The sequence below is a fragment of the Oxyura jamaicensis genome, chromosome 7 (genome assembly GCF_011077185.1).
Source record: "Oxyura jamaicensis isolate SHBP4307 breed ruddy duck chromosome 7, BPBGC_Ojam_1.0, whole genome shotgun sequence".
Lineage (NCBI taxonomy): Eukaryota > Metazoa > Chordata > Aves > Anseriformes > Anatidae > Oxyura > Oxyura jamaicensis.
Genome location: NC_048899.1, coordinates 1,387,864 through 1,411,858, shown reverse-complemented (window position 1 = coordinate 1,411,858; position 23,995 = coordinate 1,387,864). Strand labels below are relative to the sequence as shown.

Genomic DNA, 23,995 nt, shown 5'->3' with positions numbered 1-23,995 from the left:
CACTTGTAAAGAAAAGAAAAAAGGCGTGTTTTTCAGTTCATAACAAACGGCTCTCCAAGGCATTGTTGCACCATCCCAACCCCTTAACAAAAACTTAGGCCTTGAGAGATAGTGTGGGATTTTCTTACATGCTGAACAAGTAAAGAACCTTGCATTTCTGTAAAACAGCAAAGTCAGCTAACAACGTACCACTGAAGTAGGTGAGATAGACATTAATCACCTAACTTGAGTAAGGGACCAACAAGACAATATGCCTGACATACCTTTTGTTTTCTTGTAATAAACATGTGGATACTGTACAACAGTACCAGATTGATTTAAACTTGTGCTTTCTTTGGCATACTGTCAAATACCAGGCTGCCCTTTATGTTTTCTTTCTCTTGAGTACATGCACAGGAGAATAAGAAAAGAACAAATGAGGAAATAAAATACTCTCCTTATCTCAAACTGACAACATCAGCATTCACTATGTCACACACTTAAAAATCACCTCATCTCAAGTGCTAGAGATGTGACTCCCTAAATCTGTTTAGGAATTACAGCACAGCCTATAAATATTACTTGACATTTTATACAGCTGTACATGCCTGAAGACATGCTAAATGTGATCAACATACCTAAGTCATGCAATTGATGCAATTACTAATAAACTACTTTTTGAAAATGGTGATAAACTAATCAACCCTACAACCAGGATACTGCAGATGAAACAATAACAAGCAAACGAACACTGTTTTTTCCATGAAAACAAACTACCACTACTCTCTGCCAGAGTACAGCTTCATTATTGCATGACAAAGATACACACATTTACTACAGTTTGTATAATTTTCTTATTTATTCAAAAGCTAGGGGATGACAAAAAGGGTTAAAATGTTTTATGCCACCTATTTATTACATGAACAAATACTTAAATCCATCAGAGACTCGTTTCACAAGTCCCTCTGTCCAAAAACCACACCAGAATTCTTTTTTATACACAAATGTTTATTTCTGAAATAAACAACCCCTTTAAACACAAGGAATGAAATCTAAATCTTCATAAAGATGAATCCAAAATGAAATCCCTCCAGTACATTGTAATCACTGTTTTCTTGGTCACTACTGGCTTTAACTGTTTAACATCAAAAACAAAGACATATTTAAAAAATCATGCTACTGGATTCCTAGCTCTGCCTCTGACCAGCTCTATACTGATCTCCAATATTTTAAAATTGTACATCATCAAATCTGAAGCATTTAAGTGAAGAACAGCTGTGCATTAAACACAAACAACAGAACAAGAAGATTATAAGATGTAGTCAAGCTCATAACGAATATAGGTGTTCTTTTCATCATTATAGATTCTTGGATAATGTGCTATCAGAGCATCCTGTGATCCAATATAGATGGAATTATAAATCTTCCAATAGACATCTCTGACTTTCCGGGCAGGGTGAAACAAGCCCTACAAAACAAAACACAGTTTTATTTAAACCTTAAGTTCTAAATGTATGTTATTAAATCTAAACAAGTTTTATACAATAAGCATTTGAAAAGCATTGATAACAATTAACATCATTTATAACAAATAAGGTGCAATAAACATGTCATTCCCAATCTTGTGACTATATGAACCAGCAAGTACTAAGAAATTATTTTATTATATCTCAAAGTGTTTTTTCCTCCTGGAGGGGGAAATTCCACTAGATCTACCTCTACTTTTCCATTAAAAAAAAAAATGATTTAAAGGGAATTAAAGTCAGCTGCAGTGTATTCATTTGGAATTTAATCTTATCTTTGGCTCCATTACCTGCGATTTAATTCTGTAGAGAGCACTGGATAGAAATACAGGGGATAAATGATTCTTAAACATAAAAAAAATGAGCAGAATGATGAGCAGAATGTAGAACGTCCTTCTAGTGTTTTTACAAACTAAGAAACTACAAATAAAATGAGCAAAAAATGCACTGCACAAGAGACTTCTTATGGAACTTTCACCTTCCTACTGATGTCAGTATGTTTGTATTGAGGACCCTGCCTGAGTTAAATTCTTTATGTACCAATTAATAAAATGCAGTCACACCATCTCTACACTGATCTGCACTACATTCATCCTTGCTTCTCATCTGTTGTGTGTTTAAATTCTACACCCAATGCAGCAAGAACTGTTACGCACAAATACAGAGAAAAGGAGCCTTCAGATTTTACTTCCACATACTCATTTAGAGAAGCCAGGCTAAGTAGCACTGTTGTAGTGGTATAAATTCTGTTCCAAGCACTGTTTTCTAGCACTTTGCATTTCAGCAGTTTTAAATTACTTACTATTTTACTTGGCTAACAGTAAATAACGTTGATTTAGTAACAATCCTAGCCTCTGTTATTAATCTCACTTCTTACTTATTTTCCTAACTTTTGGACTACTTATTTATTCCCCATTCATTATTTAGTGTCCTCAAGTTTGCACGCTTCCACTTTTACAAGTCAGAGACCTTTTTTAGTCAATTTATATTCTGTTACTTATTTCTATGCAAGTTCTTCAATATAATCAGTTATCTCACTCCACAAAAATGGGTGTTTACTTCAAGTTGCCATTATCAAAGTCATTGGTACAGGATGCCGTGCTTAAATACTTTAAAGAGATGAGAAGCCAGACTGTTTTCCTTTGCTGGAAGTCTCCTTGCGCTGACTTTTTGTCTTCTGAAGTGAAGCCTGTCTGACAACTGCTGTCTCTGCTATCCCAACATACATTAGGACATACCTGTAAACAATACTGCAACATTCTGCACGGACCGATAGCAACTCTGAGGCCCTCCAGAGCTCCCATAACTGCCTGAATGACGTGTGGGGAGGTTTCAAACACATTAGGCCATACATAATTTAACAAATGATTCAGAGAATCTTCACAGCCAAACCCATAGACACCAAGAGACATGTGCTGCACCACGGCACTGGCTGTTTGCCTGTGTACAAGATCCCTGGAAAGAAAACAATGGTCAGTTAATAAATTATACTTAGAAACAATGTAATTGGACACAAGCATCACGTTTCTTTTCACTAACACTACTTTGAAAGCAGTAATATATGCTTTTAACCCACATCTAATGGCAGTAAGAGGCACAATAACCAAAAATCAGTTAATCTAATAAAGACTATTTTCTGACAAAATATTGTGTTATAATTCCACGAAGGTACTAACAATAGAAATGATCAGAAGCTGTTTGAATATAGTTAAGTCCTGTCCCACTTAAGATGCTTGTATCATTTTAATCTTCAACAGCATGAGAAAAATAGAAGTATATAATCTGAATTATTTGCAGACAATGGGTCCTGAATTATGCTGGTCACTTTGATCAAAAAAAGCTAACAAGGACAATGTGCATATTTGTGATTGTTAAGACCCCGCTATATGCTTAACACACGACTATGGCTAACTGTACCACAGACAGAAAGAAGTGTACTCACCTGTCCATTAAAGCATCTTCAAGCAATGGTGTAACAGCATAAATGTAATCTTTCCCCATCTCTCCAATGTATTCAAACAGGAAAGAAAGAGATTTTAACACACCATTCTGGACATTCAGTTCCGGAACTCTGTATTCATTCATGAGTGCAGGCAGCACTGTGAAAGGGGAGCATGTTTCAGCTACAATAGCAATTGCTACTGTAGTACATACTCTGTTCTGTCTTTCCTGTACTTTCAAGTTATTTAGCAGTGTAGCCAATACATCATGAGGTCTGGAAGAGATAATATGCATGTCAATAAATTCACTGAGGACGTACGTAAGTTAGCTGAGACTGAAACAGAATACTGTGGAAGAACGTGGCTTAGCCTTTCTTCAAAGAATTAAAATAACTGGGAAACACCATAAGCCATTAAACTTCAAAACAGCTCAATTGACTGTAAGACCTTGTATTTTTCATAGCCTTTTTTTTTTAACAAACAAACAAACAACAACAACAACAACAAAATTCCCTAGTCTTAGCTTTAGTTCTTCCTCTTGTTAGTTTGCAAACAAGCTGGGAGATACGAGTAGCCTCCCCGCTATTACTCTGATCCCACAAGCAATTACAAACATGTACACAATTATACATGTTAATTCCAAATAAGACTTTGACAGAGATAGGCAATAGGGTGTAGAAAAGCCCAGTTATAACATTACTTGGTAACTTGCTCTGTTTAAATCAGCAATTGGTCATTCATTTAAGACTATGCATAAAAATGGGAATTGCACAGCATTCTACTATTTGATGACTTGTAATACCAACTTAGTTTCAAAAGATCCTTTGCAAATGAAGGAAGCATAAATTTAAGAGAAATAAGTGTTTAAAGGAGAGTTTATGAAACAATACAGAGAGTCTGAATGAGAATCACACTATCAAAACTTGAGGAGACAAATGGCTCTTAGTAACAAGTTACACTCTAAACTTGCTAGCCTACAAATTAAGTTCAAAAGTGTAGCACCATATGTTAATAAAGAATGCATTTATATTCTCCTACTGAATTAATAAAAATCAAGTGTACACATTTGACACGTTAGAAGAAAAGAAGCTCAAATATTTCTTACCAGTAAAATTCTATCATCGCTATGTTACGCAATTTTGTGTAGAATTGGATAAAGCATTAGACTAACTCACCCAATAGCTTTCGCAATATAACCAAAAGTGTTTACTGTGGCTCTTCTAATAGCTTTCTTGTGAGCTTTTAATAATTCAAGCAGTTCAAAGCAGATCCTCATCCATTCTCTTGCGGAAACATATTCTGCACCTCTGAAAGAGAGTAAAGTGAGTTACCTCTTCAGTGATGTTAAAAGTTTTAAAATAAAATCTCAAACTGCAGCACCTATTCATTCATTATCAACACAGGGACACTATTTAACGAATTTACTTAAAGAAAGAATCCCTTAACATCAGACCATCACTGATTAACAGTTTACACAGAATGCATGCAACATAGTAAGTTTTAAATTTGAAGACATGGACAATATACTCCTTACAAAATGTTTATAGATAATATGATTACATGTAATTACAATGCATTCAATAGATCACGTGCAAAGTATTTTGTCTTAAACATCATGCACAACTTTCAAAATAAAATTTAACAAATATCAAGCGATGAAAAAACAAAACAAGCAAACAAAAAAATAGATGCCAGACCTGATATTCAAGTTTAGCTTTTGCTACAGTAATTGCTTCCACAGAAGATCAATTTTACTAGTAGCCAGCTTACCGGTCTGCAATTCGCCCAACAAGATCAATACAGTTCTCCTGTACTTTCTCATGTCTGTTCTTCAAGATAGGCGTAAGCCGTGGTAGCAGATCTTTGATAGGTGGTGTCATCTTGTGCATACCTATTGAATCCAAAGAAGCATATTAAGTTTTGCACTGCCTTTTCATTTTACTCTTGAATAAGCACGTAATCAATACACAAACATACCTATAACATTCACAATAGCCTTAAGCGCTCCAAGTATGCTGCCCAATACTTCAGGATATTCTTCACCCAGGTACTCATACAACACAACTCCCAGATGTCCCATCAGTTTTTCCTACAACCAAGTACAGAGATTTAGAGATTGTTTCTGTCCTTCTCATTCATATGACACCCTATAGCAAATTTGATACAAGTCAATACAATACCTCTTGACAAGTCTTCATGACAACTGCAGTACGAGAGATCAGGTCAGCAGCCTGCTGCCGAACTTTAGCCGATTTGTTGTTCAAACGCCACAAAACAGTACCACAGATTTGTGGCAAGTAGGGCTTAACTCTTTTGCCTAGAGCATTAACCACTGTGCCAAAACCATTCAGCATCACAGAATCCTGGGTGTTAAAACAACAAAGGAAAATTAGGTCAAAGCCACTATTGTGTTTTCCTTACATCTGCCTTCACCTAAAATTGTTATTATTAAAATGCTAACATTCTAGATCTATTATTTGGATTCCATTGATCAGAGCATGTACAGGGGTTAAAAAAATTGCTTACAAGCATACATTTCCCTGTAACTAACACTGAACTACCTTCCAATAAAGTCAAGCAAATACTAAATACCCCTTGCCCATACCTCTGTGGTCTGTTCTTGAAAGGCGTACAAGATACCATCAATAAGTTGTTCTTCCAGTTTATGATCAATGTCTGCCGCACCCAGATTTCCCATTATCTTCTCAATTGTTTCCATGACCATTTTTCTGTACTGCTCAGCCTCATCTTTCAGATCATCCACAATTCTAGAAATAATTTCAGCTGCTCCAACTTTATTTGCCAGCTCCACTGTTGTATCAACCAACTGAAATATACAAAGGGTAAGCGAGGAAACATTGTTAAAATCTATCTTCTAAATATTGACAATAAATTTCCCTTGTCTGAAGAGGACAAACAGCACTATGCTGGTTTCCAATTTCATTTCAATGGAAATCTTTTTCAGAAAGAAGTTACGAGTGGTAAATTCGAAATAGGTTCCATTAGGAAAACAGTAAAAATGCAGCAGTACACACATACAAAAAAATGATGCACCTGTATAGCTACAGTAGCCTCACTACCACTATTGAAAAAAGAGGAATCTGAAGCTCACCCTAAGACTGACAATGTTTTCTTTAAGCTCGCTATAAACAACTGTTTTCACCTTTTGAAATCATCCAGTGTTTTCAACAACAACAAAAAGGTGAATTTAGAACTGATGTAGATTCATATTCACAGAAGATAAATGCTTGGTAGCCTCGTAACAGTCTATGTACCTCCAAGCTATGCACCTTCTAAACCACTATTCCAAACACATTTCCATCACAGGACATACATGACATAGAAAAAAGCATTTAGGCTGAAAGACAACCTAACATGAATTCTGTTTTACTGTCATTTTCCAACTGAAATACCTGTCTGTAATTTCTCCTGTCCAATGCCATTCTGTGCTGCCAAAAGTGTTTGAAAAATGGTGGCAAGATCTCCGTTTTAATGTAGTTTGCTTCAACACCATCCGTACCACAACACTGCTTGACCACCTGGCAGGAAATAAAATACAACAATTTCAATTCTGTGTAGAGTTTGTGGTGTTTTGGTTTTATTTTAAAGAAAAGGATGAATATACATATTCAATGTCAATGCTAAGCATTCAGAGTTGATCATTTCAGTATCTTGCACTGTCAGTGTATGAACAATTAATTCTGATGTACCTTCAATACAATTTTTTTCATCTCTTCATCAGGAGACTGGAACTCTCTGATAAGAATTAGCATGACTTCTCTGGTGTAATAGTTCGCATACTCAGCATCCATGAGTGGGATCAGATAACCAATAGCCTTCAAAAAGGCAGCCAAACCCTATTTAAAAGAAGAAATATCTCCAATGAGTTACAAAAGACACAAGCTCATTTCAATTCAAACTAAAAGGAAGTATTTTAGACATACCTTTCCTCTGTGTTGACGTATACCCTTCCATAAAGGCTTCAGAACAGAATCAAATGACTCAATACCATAGGGAGTAGCTGCCTCAGCCAAAGCAGCAATAGCCAAAGCACTGATGGTACGAACTTTCTGCTGCTCATCCACAAGACCTGTAAAACAGTAGTGTTGAGGACCACTTCTCGTATCTTAAACTCAAAATAACAAACATACATAGACAGTAAAAAAAGAGAAACTTATTTTTGGGAAAATTAACCCACTGTTCCTCTTTGAGGCAGCTGTATTATTTATCAGTGTCAAAAGAACATACGAAACAAGGACCTTAATATCCTTTTGCCTCACCACAAAAGACAAATTCCAAAGACAAAAAAAAAAAATCTTAGAAAAATCTTAGCCCCAGAAGGCAGAACCTACCATGTTCAATAATTTCAACCAAGCTCCTGAGATGAGGCAAGATAGCACAACCCATAAGAATAGCAATTTGCTGCACAATCTTGATGCCAGTATGCCTAGCCTGCCAGGACTTTTTGCTTTTACAGACAGCTTTCAAGAACGGTAACAGAGAAGGAATGCCCAAAGCAGAGGCTACAACAGCAAAGGCTCGAGCTGTTGTGTTTCGGACATATTCATCCATATTGTCGATATCAGGACGCATTGTAGAGATCATTGTTGCCAAACCAGCAGCCTGAAAGAAAAACATACAGAACATATGGATTGTATTTATTAACAGCGCAGTTAATTTTTCTGCCATGACTCTATAGAAGATCTATGTAAGTATATCTAAGAGAACTCCCCAACTCACGATCTCACTGAAGAAAGCAACTTTATTACCTTTGCCAAGTTTGAAATAATTTCTCTGCCTTCCACTCTGGCATAATAGTCTTCATCAATCAGCAGTGGTTCAATGACAACAAGGATCTGAAAAAATAAGAAAAACATTACCATTTATGAATGCATTAAAGAGAATTTCTGGTCCTAATAAGAAAATGAAGATTCCATGAAACAAGAGATAATTCCACGGATCCAAGCTTTAAGCAATATGATGTCCAGAAAAAAAAAAAAAGTTACACTTTTTTCTCAGAAGAACTCTGAAGAACCTGGCCTACAGATGCCACCTAGATCATGTAAAATCCTCCCCCTCCCTCCTCAAGTATGCATTTATCATTTTAACATCAGGCCTTAATAATGCAAAACCCACACTTGGATCACACTACAAGAGATTTTGAAATTCATTTGAAGAAATATGTAGGTTTATAAAAAAATCATTCTCAGCTATGCAAATAGACCTTACATTTCTCCCAGCAGCGATCAAAAAGAACTAATCAAAGATGAAATAGTGAACTTCAACAGACCTTGTGTACATACGGTCGGACCAAGTCATCCAGTTTGTAGAGAATTCTGTCTATGACTTTGACAAGCAAGTGACGCTCCTGATCTTCAAGCGTTGGTGACATCAGCAGAGGCAGAATCTGGTTAAACAATGGTCCTGCTCCAAATTCTCGAGCTTTATCAGTAATTTGTCGCAAAGCAGCCTAAAAAAATAATAAAAAAATCAAACAGCCTGTCAGTTAAACTAAGGAAACAATACTAACAAAGCAAGTACACATTAGCCAAGTTTAAATGTAATCTATTGTAAGCACAGGTTTCAAAATACTTCTTCCTACCACTGCTAAACATTTTCAAATGATTTTATGCTGCATTTGTTTTTACATAAATGCATCAAGAAAAACACACAGATTTTCTCTCTCTGATGTTCAGTTTTTATGAAAAGCACGATCCTGGTCTAATATTATACAAAAATAGTACCACCTGCAAATTCTTTTACACAGCACTTCCTTGCATCTACACAGCTTGGTACTTAGGTTGTTTAGAGTACAGCTGTGCAGAAAATGCTGCTAATTTATTACATGCTGCGCAAGCCAGAAACTTGAGTAAGAGCTACACTGCCAACTTAACAAGCAAAATCCAGAAAATTACAAAGGCCTGTAATGAAAAAGCACTATAAAACTGCCTTCTCATAATTGTAAAATATTCTATAAGCCATCATATGATATTTAGTGACTGACATTACCATACAAAGAGCAGCTAAAACCAAGTACATAGAAGGACAAAAAAAGCTGTACATTTATAGAGGGATAAAGCACTAAACAGCTCTCCAAGTTTACAAGATTTTTTTAAGAGAATCCCGTGGACTGCAGGAGTAACAACAGTAGTCTGAAACTAAGTGTGAAAATAAATGCTTATTTTTGAAAATTGGAGTGGTAAGAATGCATCTGATAATTAATCTTACCTTTCTCATGGGAGGTGTGCCATTCTTTATTTTCAGAAGTAATTTCATTATCTTCCTCTCCTTCTGTTCTTCAGGACTCAGAGTTGACTCATCAACATCAACCTACATATAAATCCAGACAAATTAATAGGCATTGCTACAAGTTCAAAAAAGATCAGGCAACTTTAATCAGCTCAAATGAAGTCGCATTTACCAGAAGTTTATCGAAGTATTGGATATCATCTGGTTTTAGGAACGGAAGATTGCCAGATGGCTGGTCATTGACGCTCTTCATAGTGCGGTCTTCCGTCTGCATGTGGAATCCAGTCATACCACCCAAAGGCGTTGGAGTTGCTGTAAGCTTACGGGCTGGAGTGCGAATGGGTACATACCCAGCTGGTGGGGGAAGAACCTACCGAAGGAGGAATGAAATACATTAAAAACCACACCACAACAGAAACCTAAAGGAGAGTCTCCACAGCCTGCAACGCAGAGACTTTATTTTACCACAGCAGATACGAAGGGAGGAATGCATCAAATGTAAAGCAAATAAAAGTAGAACATACAGGTTTAGTCATTTGCAGATTTGTGTGTTATTGCATACGTCAGATTTAATATTCAGCGATATAAACAAATTCAGCGTGATAGTTCCTATTTGTGCTTATTGTGTGTTGACAATTATTTCAGAAGAAAGCACACTTGCACTAAAGAAAGCTTGGATAATAAACTCAGAAACTCTCTTAACAGAAGTATTTTTAAAAAAGCACTTCAGTATTTATATCAACGTAATTTATTTGCCAGCTTAAAATTTGTAACTCTCCTTTGTCTTACTATGTCCGGGCTTCATTTAAGACTTTAACAAGCACTCCTACCATTGAGAAGCAGAATGAAGACTGACCTTTCAAACCAAAAAGTTTATCCCTTTCTAACAGATTTACAGTAAACAAGCAACTGAACCAACCAAATGTCTACATGAATTAATCAGTACTTACTGTGAAATATTCTACGTATTGGACAACTTGTTTAAAAAGAAAATAAAATCCCTATCCTCTGGCAGAAAAAAAAAAAAAACAAACAAACAAAAACAACACCATGGTCTGCTGTATTTTACTTCAGATGAATTACCTTATATCCTTCAGGGAACATAGCGTCCAATTCCTCATCAGAAAGTGGTCTGTTTCTCTCATCAATTTCCCTCTCCCAACGCCAAGCCTGAAGCTGTTCAGGAGTCATGCTCATGATATGACCTGTATTCAAATTAGAAAAGGAGGATTTAAGAAAACTTGCATATGCAGAAGATATGTTTACTTAACCTTTTAGGTGTTCTCTTGAGCCAAAGTTCCCACAGAACTTCAAGACTGTAGCCAGTTAAGACATTAAACTTTTATAGTCTTTTATCAGTGTCTTCACCAACTAGGTTGAACGTGAACACACCCATAACTTGAGCCTTGATTACCACACTGAACTGATTAGCTGTGGGCTTTTAAAAAGGTAAACTGGTAAACTGAGCATATGCTGACTGCTTTTACACCGGCAGAAGAGCATGTTAGGCAAAAGACTGTTTCAAAATATGATATAAAGCTAAGTGCTTCATTTTCATGTAAAGAAGCGAAGTCTTAGGGAATGAACTGCGCTCACCTGGTGTCGGAGTTGCCATGTTCATAGCTGGTGTACCAATGGGTGTTTTGCCAGGTGTCAGAACAGGAGTGCTGCCACCCATCTGGCTAGCAGGTGTTTCATCCCACCGTGACTTTCTTTTACTTGCTCCTGGGGTTGGTGTCTCACCAATGGAATCACCACCTCTATCTGTACGAGGAGTCTCAGCCCATCCACTGCCATGTCCCGGAGTATCTAAAATAAAACAAAATATTTTTGTAGAAAGCTGAACAGTACATGTTCCAACTATAGTGAAAATAGAATTAGATATTGATAATATCCATATATCTACATGAATCAACAATTATGAAATAAACAAATACAGTAGAAAAGTTCTGATTTTTTTCAGTGAATACTGAAAATCATTACACGAAAAACATCCAGAGGATTTCACTTTATGAAAAAGTATCTCATGTTCTCATTGAACTTTGGCAAAAATAAAATACTAAAAAAAGACAAAAAACTCAACTCAAGATGTTCTAGATAATAAAGTACTCTACACACTCACTTGATAAAACATTTAAGAGGTGTTTTCATTGTTCTCTGAGCATCATTAAAATTAAGGCAGGGGAGAAAAATGCTCCCAAAGCTCACTTCAATGTTAAAGCAAGATTTCAAAAAAAAAAAAAAAATTAAACAGTTCAAAAACCACACACAAAATTGTATCACAAAAACAATTCCATGTAAGCTACTTTATTACGTTCTAAATACTCACTAAAATCCCAATCTGCAGCAGTCACTAGACGTACCACGAAATTGTGATAAATTTTTTGAACAGAGCTACTTTCACGGATTTGTGGTAAGGTATTAGACAGAATCCAAGGCTAGAAACTCAAACAAAAACATCACTTCACATCAGCCACTAGATGTCAGAATGTATTTATTTCTTGTCTACCTGTTGCTTCTACTGTTTGTGTAGGCTGGAAAATTCCAACACCATTAGCCATTCAAAACTTCTTAAGATTGCTTTGCCATAAATACCTCTTTCTGTTTTAGGCGTTTCATCCCATCGATTTTTACGTGCACTGGAAGTGGCACCTCCATGGCCTGGTGTTGCATGACCAGGTGTGTCCCTTCCAGGTGTTGCAGCCCCTGCTGGTGTATGACTGGGAGTAGGATCCCATATTTTTGAGCCTGGGGTAGCACCAGGAGTTTCGCTACCCTTTGCACGGCCTGGGGTTTCATCCCAGCGCAGTGATGGTGTATGTCCAGGAGTCTACACAAGACAAAAGCAGAAGTATTTATCTCTCTCATTCTATATACAGTAAGAGACCGTTTTTATTTTCTGTGTGCACACGCATGCACATATTTGTTGGCAGAGTAAGAAACTTCTGAAATTCAAGAGGACTACCATTAATAAGGTCTTCTATAGATAAACTGATGAACACATGGATTATTACCTCCGCTTGATCCCAGCTGGATAATTTTTTAGGTGTAGCACCAGGAGTCTGATCAGCTGTCTGATCCCAACGCCGCTTGCGTTTTGAAGGTGGCTGAGATTGGGCTCCGTTGACGACTTTAAGCTCTCCAGCTTTAGCTTTTTCAGCTAGCTGCTGCCTAATTTCCCTCTATTCGAGGACACAAAAAGACAAACAGGTTTCTTAAGGCTTCTACATATCAGACATTAAGAAAACATTTTTCAGTTGCATCAGGTATCTTTTTATTGTATTTTTGAAGTTTTGCCCAAACAACATGCAATTAGCCACTCTGATTTAAGTTTATTATCTTTTCAAATTATTCTATGCTGACATTGTTATGTGTTTGGAAGAGATGTTTTAAAATTCATTTATTATAAAATCCCATATTGTAGCAGGAAAAAATGCATTGAGATTTTTTTTAAGGTGCTACCAATTTCTGTCTCTCATATGCATGACTTAAAATCATTACCAGCCTGTTTCAAATGAGCTCCTCTTCAATAAATTATTAAAGAGAGTTGAGTTGGAAAATATGTGAATTTGTTATACCCTCTGACATTAAAAAAAAAAACACCGTGAAATTCTCATTTAAAATTCTGAAATAACATTGCTAAAACAGCACTCTGACACAGACTAGTTTTCACTTACCAGTGAGACGACAGAGAAACATTATCAAAATTATATACTATTTCCTCATTTAATGTCTATCAACTAGATTAGATGAATATACATCTACAGATGACACTGGAACTGTAAGATCTTGCTCCAGTTAATAAGATAGTGCTGTAGGTATTATACAAGGACTTTTATTGTATTACAACCTTCTTTTTAAATATTAATGTGAATTTCTAAAAGCCACGAATCAAGCATGCATTTTACTTATTTTCCCTTTGATAAAGCTAAATATTTCCCTTTGTTAAAACTAAACGTTAACCTCACAGCAGTTCTTGGTACTGCAACATCTCATAATAAGGAATGACTTTTAAAACCTCCCTTGATTCTTTTTACATACGGCTTACAAGAACAAATCTGACACTGAACACCCTTCAATGATTATCAGTTTTTGTCTCCTCCTGTGCAAGAAAATAAAAAAGTCCAAGTGGTATAAAAAAAAATTATACTGAGACCATTTCTCCCTCCACTCTCTAGGTATTATACAGAACAGATGTTTTCCAGTCTTTAAGGTCAACTGGACTTTCAAAATGTGAAAGACGGGATTCTCCAAAGAAACAAGACTTAAGGAAAAGGCAACAGAATGTTCCCATTGTTCTTTTTGTCATTTCAAAGGGCATAAAATGAAACCAAGTTCAAATGCAAATCCCTCCCCACACACACCTCTTCTTTTGTTAAATGTTGTTCACGCATGACATCCATGTATGTTCTGGCATTCATTTTAGGATCTGGTGTCTTCCCTCCTGCAGAAGAGAACAGCAACAGGAATGGAGCACAATGAGTACAGGATAAGCAGAAACTATTGAATTTTTCTACTGTCCTGCTCTAATTTTACATTATTCCACGATCATTTAATTTTACTTTTTGATTGAAAATTTTAAAAATTACTTGTATCTTACGTTTATTCAGTTTGCTGATCAATTTAACCTGTTTGAACACAAACATATCTACTGCAGTTTCAAACAAATATTTTAAAGCAGATATATATGATAAAATGACAACACAGTTAAGAGTCTTCAGAAGTGATGGGTTCCTGGGTTGCTAATCCGGAATACGTACACTTTCGTGCCTTTGTCTCCATCAGCAGTTCTGACTTCAAGCAGCAGAATAGAAGCCTAGAAAATTATCTCTTTACCATTAGTAACACTTTGGAAATATATTTATATTCAAAACATTACCTTGTGTAAGCTGTTAAATCCTAGTTGTTATCTGACTATAAATAACTATCGCATACCTAAATAATGTTTAAAATGTTTTATCATAAAGACCCATTTATAAGTTTGACAAATCTGGACACGCCTCCCAGATCTTCCAATGTCATATTGTAAAAGGGCTTCATTTCAAAAAAATCCCAAAAAACTGTTTGATGTCACTTTCCCCCTCTTCTCTTCTCAAAGTACAATTGCGATTGGGATCGGAATGTAATACAGTACATATACCACCACAATGATACTCACAGGTAATGGGATTGTATACCATATGTTGTTTTATGCTGTGTATCTTGAGTTAAGTTATCTTTTAAACACTTTACAAGAAGCCCAACTTTGTAAAAATTAAGACTTGTCAAGAAAAACACTATTCTTTAAGAAGAATGTGCAGATTTGCTATACAAGTGGTATAGCATTATAATTTAGGAAAAAAATAAAATTCTTAAACATTTCTATGCTGAAGATCATTGCCCAATTGGCTGTGTCATTCTGACACTAGCTTTGATAGGACTTTCCTTTGGAATACTTTTTCACCATAATCTACACAGGATGTGTTGAACTGCACCCTTAAGAATGCAGACAGGACTGGCATATAGCAGTACTGCTGTAGGAAAGAAATTAAGGACAGTTAGTATGGGCCTGTGAATTCTGACAATACATGTTTATATCAATTACAATTAAGCAAGTAAAATAATTAATATCCCTACTAATTCATGCAGGCTGAAACTCTAATTTGTAAAACCTGCAAAACAGCTGCTAATTTTAAGCCAACAGGCACCTTATTTCCACACGTGAAACTCACTCACCTGAGACCCACTAAACCCCTTTTCCTGACTTGCATTCTAAAATTACCAGAACAGACTTGAACTATTAATAGTATCCAAGTCTTATAATATGCCTTTGTTTCTTTTAGCTATACCACCTAAGTTTACATAAGATGGTAAGAATTAGGTGCTCTATTATGAGAACTAGTATTTCAAAAGCATAACCCTGTAAATCTATGACTTGGAATGAAAACTTTCAAGGTACTGAAAGACTTTGAGCACTCATTACACAAGTTGTTCAAGTATAATGCACAACCCAAAACAAAATGAAAAGATAAACCTTTAACCCTTTGTGTTTCTATGGCAATGGCTCATTATTTTCTTGTCCTTCTACCTGGAAAGAAAACTTGTATTATAAAGATGAAGAATATGGTATCTAGGTTTTCAACCCAATCTCTACAAAAAGGGGGTGTTTAAAAACAAAACTAGGCTTATAAGCATGCCAACTGAAATCAAAGGGCTAAAGACAGTTTAAGACAACAAATTTCATAGAGGGTATAGAAAAGTCAAAACAAATTACCATCTGCAAAAGGATCAAGACGCTCAGGGGAAATTATCATCATCCGCCTGTGCTTTTTGTACTCATCTTCCCGATCTGCAATCTTTTGCGGACGGTGTTCTGCAAAAGGATCATACTAAAACCAGAAAAAAAGCTGGTTAGTCTCACAGGAAGAACATGAAAAACGTCTGGTTACCATTAGCCTGTATTCAGTATTACTGATTTATGTTAAATCTCAACTAAGTAGGAATGACAAAATACTAGAAAACTACAAATTTTACTTCTGTAACTGGAATTTTTTTTTTTAAACACAAGATTATTGATCAACTAACTTCTGAAACAAATTTACTTTAAGCAGCATATTCATTTGCTTCCAAAGCATTTCAAGCTGTAAGCCTTTCCTCTGCTTTTTGTGAAAGACCTAACACGAGTTTTTATGTGTTTAAGTTTCAAATAAAAATACCTTAGGAATATAACGCCTAAGCGATTACATTTTCTTTACAGAAATAGAAGCGATTACAAAAATAGAAGTATAACGGACATTAAGACATTCCAGTTATTTTCATTTTTCTAAGAGTGTCTAATGTACACTCTTTTAATGGTTTAGTGTATATGCACACATCATAAGTACAGAAATGCCAATTTTTACCACCCTGTAAATACAGCAGTGACAAGCTTATAGCAAAATTAAAATACCATAATGCTTTATAGACAGCCTGTATTTCCAGAAGACAAGATCTGGTGTTGAAACACTACTACTTAAGACCTAAAACAGTATTTTATTGTGCCTTAAGATGTACCTGTTCAGTTGACTGCGGGATGTCATTAAGCAATGCCACTGGAGCATGGTATCCTGGCTTCTTCTGGCCAAGCAAGCTTGTAGATGGGTAGTCATCATCATCCTGTCAGCAGAAAGACGTGGCAAATTTGTCACATTGATACAGCATTAAGATAATGTCAAATTCACATACTGCAGTTACAGACAAGATGAAAACGGACAACTGGAATATTTATTCCAAGTCTTAGCAATCCTTTTCATATAGCTTATTGTATAATTCCCCCAGAACAACTGCTTAGCCAGATGACATTTTAGGGATTTGGGTATGTTTATCTTCTTCCCTTCAAGACTCAGTAAACATGCTACATTTACTAAAAAATGCTATCTTCACTAGTTTTACAAAAAAATATTTCAAAACAGCACTATTGATGTAAGTTTCTAATTGTTATGGAAAAAATGGTGCACACCATTTTTTTTTCGTAAAGTCCAGACAAATATAAAACAAAATTTCAGTTAATGGCCCTAAAAAAAAAACACTTTAGATACAGGAAGAGATTCAGAAATATATTACTGTTAATTTAGTTATTGCCATTGTGGTTGAGAACGTTACAAGTATTCACAATGTGCAAGATGCTTTTGCTATTTCGTCACGTTAAAAGCCAATTTCCGTGCTTTAATTTACAGCAATCCAAAATAAAAATTGCTCTTAAAAGTATGATTTCAGTGAAATGCTGCAATGGAAACTTAATAAAGGAATTCCTAGAAGTCTTCAAATGGCAAATACTACACAGCAAGAATGTTCTTCCATCCTCTGAAAAATGTAATGTAATCTGTGTAATACATACGTTCTTGTATATATTTAAGGTCAGAACTGTAGTCTGACGTGGTCATGTGTTTAACATTAAAAATAAACAAAGTGATGTTATTGCCTGGATACATCAGAAAAACAAAACAATGGAAAAAGCCAATTCAAAACAAAACAAAAAAAAAAAGTGCTGAAAATTCATATTTCTACCGCATTTCAAAATAGTCACTTAAACTTTTTGAGTCAAGTTTTATTAGATTTTTTTCATCTTGGCAGCAATGACAGAACAAAGTTAACTATTCTAATCACTGCTAAAATACTAATTAAGTACCAGACCATAACTTTTTGGCTTCTGCTTGGAGCTACATGACATCCAAAGCACAATTCATGAAGTACAAGCCAGATTAGACCTGATGAACATCCAAGGCTAAGACATGTTTTGCCCAGTATGGCTTTAACAAAAATACCTGCTTTTGCTTCAGTAACTGCTATTAAAAATTACCCCAAATAAACACCAGAGTACTTCAAATCCATTCCTTAAGTAAAATCACTTACATCTTCCAGTTCAGTTGCTGCAATAGAAGTTACATATCCAGCAAACCTGCTGTCACTGCCACCATAGATTTCTTGATCATAATATCCTGTGGAATCAAGGCCTACTCCTTGTGCTTCATCAAGAGCAGGCTTTTTTCCTTGAATTTCTCGAATTTGTGCTTCAATATCTAGGATAAAAACACCAAAAGTCTTTTTACACACAGCAATTACAAAATGCAATACTCATGTTACTACATACACCAAACTGAGTTTATCCACCCAAATCTTAAGACCATCTCTAAATAAATAAGAAAAAAAATCTATCATACAAAACTATAAAATCACAATGTATGTAACGCAGATTTTCCTTAAGTTGTAGTATTATCCAGCACTGACTGTATCTGCTGTACAGCCTGAAGCAAGCCACTCAAACCTGCTAAGATTAACATCTCATCTTCCAGAAGAGATGGCAGAGAAGGTAATTTACACCAGTAATATTTCTCAACACTACATCAACAAAATGTTTTCTCAATTAATCTAATTCTCTAATTAAAAGCGCTTTTTCAAACAGGACAAATAAGAGCTCTGCCACTCTTAATATACCAGGATCTGACACTAATCAACTCTAGTGGCAGGCTTTGACCATGGAAATTTGGTACTTTCAGAAACAGCGTTAACTTGCTAACCCCAAAAAATAAGGAATCAAGTTTAAACATGCTTTCCTCCTACCTGTTGTAAGGCAACAAGAAAGTAAGTTACAGCAATTCAACTGTCTTCAACAATTGTAATCTGGACATTGGTATATTAGGGCACACGCAACCCTATAAAAACAATTACTGTTTCCATTTGTACTTGATTCAATAGATTTATGAAGACAATTATCTATAAAATGTTAACTTCTGTAGACCAAACAATTATTTTCTCTGCCAAACAAGAGTTGTACTTCTTTGGTAAAAAATAAGAATCATGCTTGAGCAGGAGGACTGGACTAGTTTATCTCAAAAAAAAAAAAAAAAAAAAAAACAACCTTCCAACCCTCAATGATTCCTTTTCCTATCTGAAGTACCATTGCCTCTTAAATTATTTTTGTATATTGGCAACTTTCCCTAAGTTATTTACTATTGTTGCTCATTTCCCTTTTTCAGTATGAATAAATTTCACAAGGTTTTTCCATTAAGATATCTTGCAAAAGATGCTATACTAAAACATCTGCTAACAAACCTGGGAAAAATTAAGATAAGAATAATTTAAAAAATGAAATAAATGTAATATTCCTAACACAAAATATTGAACCTCACACCAGTAAACATAATTGAGGGATTTTTTTATTATTATTATTATTATTTTACTTATAGAAAGAAGGCAGTGCAGAATTGCTTATTGTACAAGTAAACTGCCAACTCTAAACCTCACGACATGATGTACAGGCTGGGTTCTTCTCACAAATAGCACTCGAGGGCAAATTAGGCATCCGATACAAATGTGTGCTTTGTACAGAGGTAACCAAATGCACAGCTCTGCTTGAAAAAAATCTTTAGCTACGAGTAAGAATACAAGGTTTAAGAGCCTGTAGGACTGGCAGATAGAAACACTATGTTCATAACAGCAAACTTGGCAGAAAACCTGTAATTCCTGCAGTGGTCTAACAGGAAGAGAAGCAGAAGTATTTTTCTAAAGTCCAAAGTGCCCTGCACAGAAGATATGTAGAGTAGAATATGACAGCAGCTGGCAGGGAGAACCTCGCTCCAGCCACTTACAGGCTCCCAGCAAAGTTTTGCAGACACGCAGCACACAGTAACCTCAACAGTCACCTGTGTTACAGAAACCCACGGTACCTGCCAAGCTCAGAACTCCTGGGAGGCTAGAGCGTGACAAAAGCCCTACACTGCTGGCCAGGACCACCTGCTGAATCCTGCCCATACTTACATTCAACTCCTCATAAAGTCTCATACTCCACAGGGGATTCCAGGTAGTCCAGGATGGAGACATGTTGCTCCCAAGTATGTTACATTTCTGGAGGAATACCAGAAGAAACTACTAATGCTGAATTAGGGATCCAAGGCTTGCTAACAGATGTCTCTCCTCATCCTCAGAGGCATACCACACATACTCTGTTAAACAACGTCACCTAAGCATTACGTTTTTGTCAAGTTGTCTTATTACATGATTATGGAACCGAAACAACTCGAAGGAATACTTTTCTCACAGGTTTGTGAGGTGTTCCTGGCTGGCTGTTTCTTCCAAAGGACAGATCAAATTCCTGGTTTTGTCTGCAGTCTGCTGCAATGCAGCACTGGGTTGAAATGGACTACCTGAACAACACTGCTAGCACCAAATGCTCTTAGGCTACTACAGCTACCTCTTCAATGGTGTATGAAGGCCTGACTGCACAGCCATAGCTGTAACACAACTTCTCGCCTAAAATCCTCTTCCTTGTCCATCCACTGAATCAGCCTGAGCATATTGCTCAGCCACCTAAATTGCCAATAAATACCCTGCTGCCCAAGGTGGGCCATGGAGATTTGCCTGAGGGCTCCAGATATCCACAGAGACTGTTAGAACAGCTTTGGGAGTTCCAGGACAAAGGGACATAACACAAAAATGTTGTCCTACTAATGATTCTTACCAACGGCTTATAGACTAATGCCATGTGCTCTTATAATAATTGTATTGCTATTATGAGTAACAATATAATAAGTAGCTATTATTTACTGAAGAGGGTACAGATCTCATTTTTTTATTGGCCCACTTTAAATTACAGTAACTACAACTGTTTACACCCAAGGAACCTTCTTTTTATCTTACATCAAAACCTGCTGGGTTATGTATACCATAAAGAAGTCTGCATAGGGCCTGCAGGATTAGCACCCCCCCACACACTTGGAGCCACCGTCGTTTTCAATTAGCTCAGTGAAGCCTATAAATACTACTCTCTCCTTGAAAAGAGCACCCATTCATTCAGTGGGCTCCAAGCTCCCCTTAACCAGGTCTAAAGGTCTGCAAATGGGAGTAGCCTGATGGCAAGTTTAGAAAGCATCAAGTATTTGGCTGGAAAAAGCCTATTTAGATTCCTTGATCTAACCGATTTTCTTGGAAAACCTCTCACCCTATTTACCGAAGTACACAAATGCAAAGAAAACAAAGGAAGAACAATGAAAAAGCTCAAAGTAGCACTGCATAAAGCAAAGTACTTGTTTGATGATTTAATCAACCAGAACCAAAACAGAGACATCACTTCAGTCAAAAGACAGAGAAACAGTAAAGGGAGTGGGATTACAAAAAAAAAAAAAAAAAAAAGAGATCCTACTGAGTGTTCCTTTTCTGTATTTCATTATTTTCATATTAATATATTTTGGTATTTTAAAAGAAGCAACTTTAACACACGCCATTGGTTTCAAAAGTATCATAAATGTTGAATATTACTCCAAACAACGTATTTGAATTAGAAGTCACTAAATACCTTGCTCACAGCCAGATCATAACAGCCTCTCTCAAAACATGTATTCCATTCCCGTAAAAGTATGGTCCACTTAAAACATGTTTGGAGTGCAAGACACTACTCAGCATGAAAAAAGAAAGAAGACACCATGCCAAAGCAGTATTTTACAGTGTATGTGGTTTCTCTCTTTTCATGCCTTATATTTTTGCACATTTAACTTGTCCTATGCAGTCTTATTTCTAGCTACCTTAAAGTTTTCCTACCCGTTAGGGCTCTATGAGATGTTTGGAGGTTTGTTTTTGTTTTCTGTAAGCAAGAAAAAAAAAGATGGAAATGAAAACCTACTGTTGACAGCATTCAAAACTCCAGTATTTACTAAGACTTTCTAAGCAGCCAAATAAAACTACTTTTCAGCCTAACAAAACAAGGAGTCCGCTTGAAGCTATGCAGCTGAAACAATCTGGAACTGTTTGAGATCTCTTTAAAGTTGTCTTAAATCAATCAACAAGTATTTAACAAGGAGCACAAAGATGTGAAAAATCTGCCAGAACAATTTAGTAACATGCAACTCTTTATCTTGAAAATCAGTCTGGAACTGAAAAAGGAAAGAGGTCAGAACTCAGAAGAAAAATTAACCGAGCTGTTCAATATTTCTCCATTGGGAAAGAGATCACTATATGATCATTGCCAGTTTTTTTTTTTTTTTAATCTGCATATAAAAAAAATCCTTAATATGTGTCGTAATGCAGCACTAACGTGTTAGCACATGCAACTGAAAGTGTGTAAATTATTTTCATTCGGTTCAATTGACCACAGCTTGCTTCATTCTATAAGTAATTTCAAAAAATAAATTATTTTATGATTAAATGCTCTTTAGCTAATAGGGGAAACAGAACACTGTGATAGGTAATACTTGGATAGTACCTTGTAGAAGCCTCATGCATGTTATAGCATATGAACAAAAAACTAGAAATTCTAAAAAATATATCCTGGAATGCTAAAAAGAAACAATTTGCTTAAACTTAAAAATGCGAAGGCAACTACTTCAGCTTTTCTTTATCCATGAACTACTATCAGGTGTGCAGTGCTAAAGACTGTATTAACCTGGCTCTCACAGGAGATGATACCTCTCCGTTGGTGATTTTTTTTTTTTCAGTGCCGAACTTAGCACCACCAAAGGCTCTGACTAGCTGGGCACCCTGCCCACCCTCACACCGCACAGCCCATGGCCAAAGGTGGGTTTTCGTTAGGGAATTAACGCCGGGAAGTCACGGAAAACGTCACATGACCGAACATACACAGAAACATGGACGGGGAGAGAGGAGAGAGAAAAAAAAAAAAAAAAAAAAAAAAAAAGCAAGGGCAGAGAAGCAGGGCAATTCCGAGAACTATCTTTGCTTGCTTTAAGATATACGGGTGCGGGCCAAGCGCGCTGCCCCACAACAAGGCTCCGATTCACGTCAGGAGCTGCCCGCAACGCCGAGGGCAGGCACGCAGCGCGTCGGAGGACGGCCGAGCCCCCCGGCTGCTCGCTCCCCTCGGGGGGCCCTCCCCTCACGGCAACACGCCGCCGCCGGGCAGACTCCCCCGGGGCGGGGCGCGCGCCGGGCCCGGACGGCAGCGGCCCCGGGGAGCGGGAGGCGCCGCCATTACGCGCAGGGCCCGGCCGCCGCGGAGGGAGCCCGCCCGGCCGCTCTCCGGCCGCGGAGCGGAGCCGGCCACGGCTTAGCGGCGAGGAGAAGCGCGCTTCTGAGGCGGGGACGAGGAGAAAGGCGCCGTGGCGGCGCCCCGGGGGACTTTTTACCTTCGTGGGTCTTGGCGATCTTCGCCATTTTGTGCAGCGCCAACAACGCCGAGGCGGACCGGCCCCCCCCCCCCCCCCCGCCGGTGGGGGGGGGGGGGGGAGAAGCAGTGCGCAGGCGCGGCAGCCGGCCGGGACGGGGCCCACAGGGCAGTGGTGCCTTGCGCGTGCGCAGTGGCGGCGGCGTGGAGCCGCCAGCCCGGCGGTTGGGCGGGGCCGCGGGCCTGAGCCTGAGTCCCGCCCTTCTCGTGACCGACGGCCTCACCGGCCAATGAGGGCGCGGCGGGGAGGTGGTGGCAACGGGCGGGGGCGCTGAGGGGGAAAGCCAGCGTGAGGCGCCCGTGGAGCTGCGGGGTGGGGGGGCGTAGCCGGCCGCAGGCAGCTTCTGCTCCTCGCTTAGGAAACTGGTTCTGTTCCCAGACCTTACTCTGATGTGATATACGCGTATGCCAAGAGCGGGGTTCCTCTGCTCACACCCAGATGCCCAGGTGTTGTGACAGCTCGTCGTTTGTTCTCCCTGTGTTTAGTAGCAGTGAGCAAAAGCTGAGGTAAAACACCAAGGCCGACCACAAAACCTAAGCTCAAGGTCTGTCATCTCTTAAGCACACAATACACTAATATTTCATAACATGCAGCATAACGTGTCCTTTTATATAAACTATTCTCTATCACGCAGTTGCATTGTACAGCTGCCAAGTTTCTAATCTCAACAGCC

General features: G+C 37.5%; 1 protein-coding gene across 3 annotated transcripts; it reads right to left on the bottom strand.

Annotated features, from left to right (window-relative positions):
- Window positions 1-818: 818 nt before the first annotated feature.
- On the bottom strand, window positions 819-23,435 carry SF3B1 (splicing factor 3b subunit 1). Of its 3 annotated transcripts, XM_035332236.1 has the most exons (25): window positions 23,284-23,311; window positions 18,062-18,228; window positions 16,724-16,825; window positions 15,945-16,059; window positions 14,056-14,135; window positions 12,706-12,873; window positions 12,287-12,521; window positions 11,288-11,500; window positions 10,775-10,896; window positions 9,864-10,061; window positions 9,671-9,772; window positions 8,733-8,912; window positions 8,212-8,298; window positions 7,795-8,065; window positions 7,387-7,532; window positions 7,153-7,299; window positions 6,856-6,981; window positions 6,048-6,269; window positions 5,623-5,805; window positions 5,420-5,531; window positions 5,213-5,333; window positions 4,618-4,749; window positions 3,445-3,717; window positions 2,741-2,957; window positions 819-1,447 (listed from the first exon to the last, which is right to left on the bottom strand). In XM_035332236.1, exons 1-25 carry the CDS (start codon window positions 23,309-23,311, stop codon window positions 1,289-1,291), a joined length of 3,906 nt encoding a protein of 1,301 aa, XP_035188127.1. In that variant the 3' UTR covers window positions 819-1,288. The 3 variants fall into 3 exon arrangements, 2 of the variants coding, with proteins under 2 accessions (XP_035188127.1, XP_035188128.1); XM_035332237.1 differs by lacking the exons at window positions 15,945-16,059; window positions 16,724-16,825; window positions 18,062-18,228; window positions 23,284-23,311 and adding an exon at window positions 14,452-15,921 and having other exon boundaries at window positions 1,289-1,447; XR_004752557.1 differs by lacking the exons at window positions 819-1,447; window positions 2,741-2,957; window positions 3,445-3,717; ... (14 more) ...; window positions 11,288-11,500; window positions 12,287-12,521 and adding an exon at window positions 14,452-14,507 and having other exon boundaries at window positions 12,821-12,873; window positions 23,284-23,435.
- Between the last annotated feature and the right edge of the window lie 560 nt (window positions 23,436-23,995).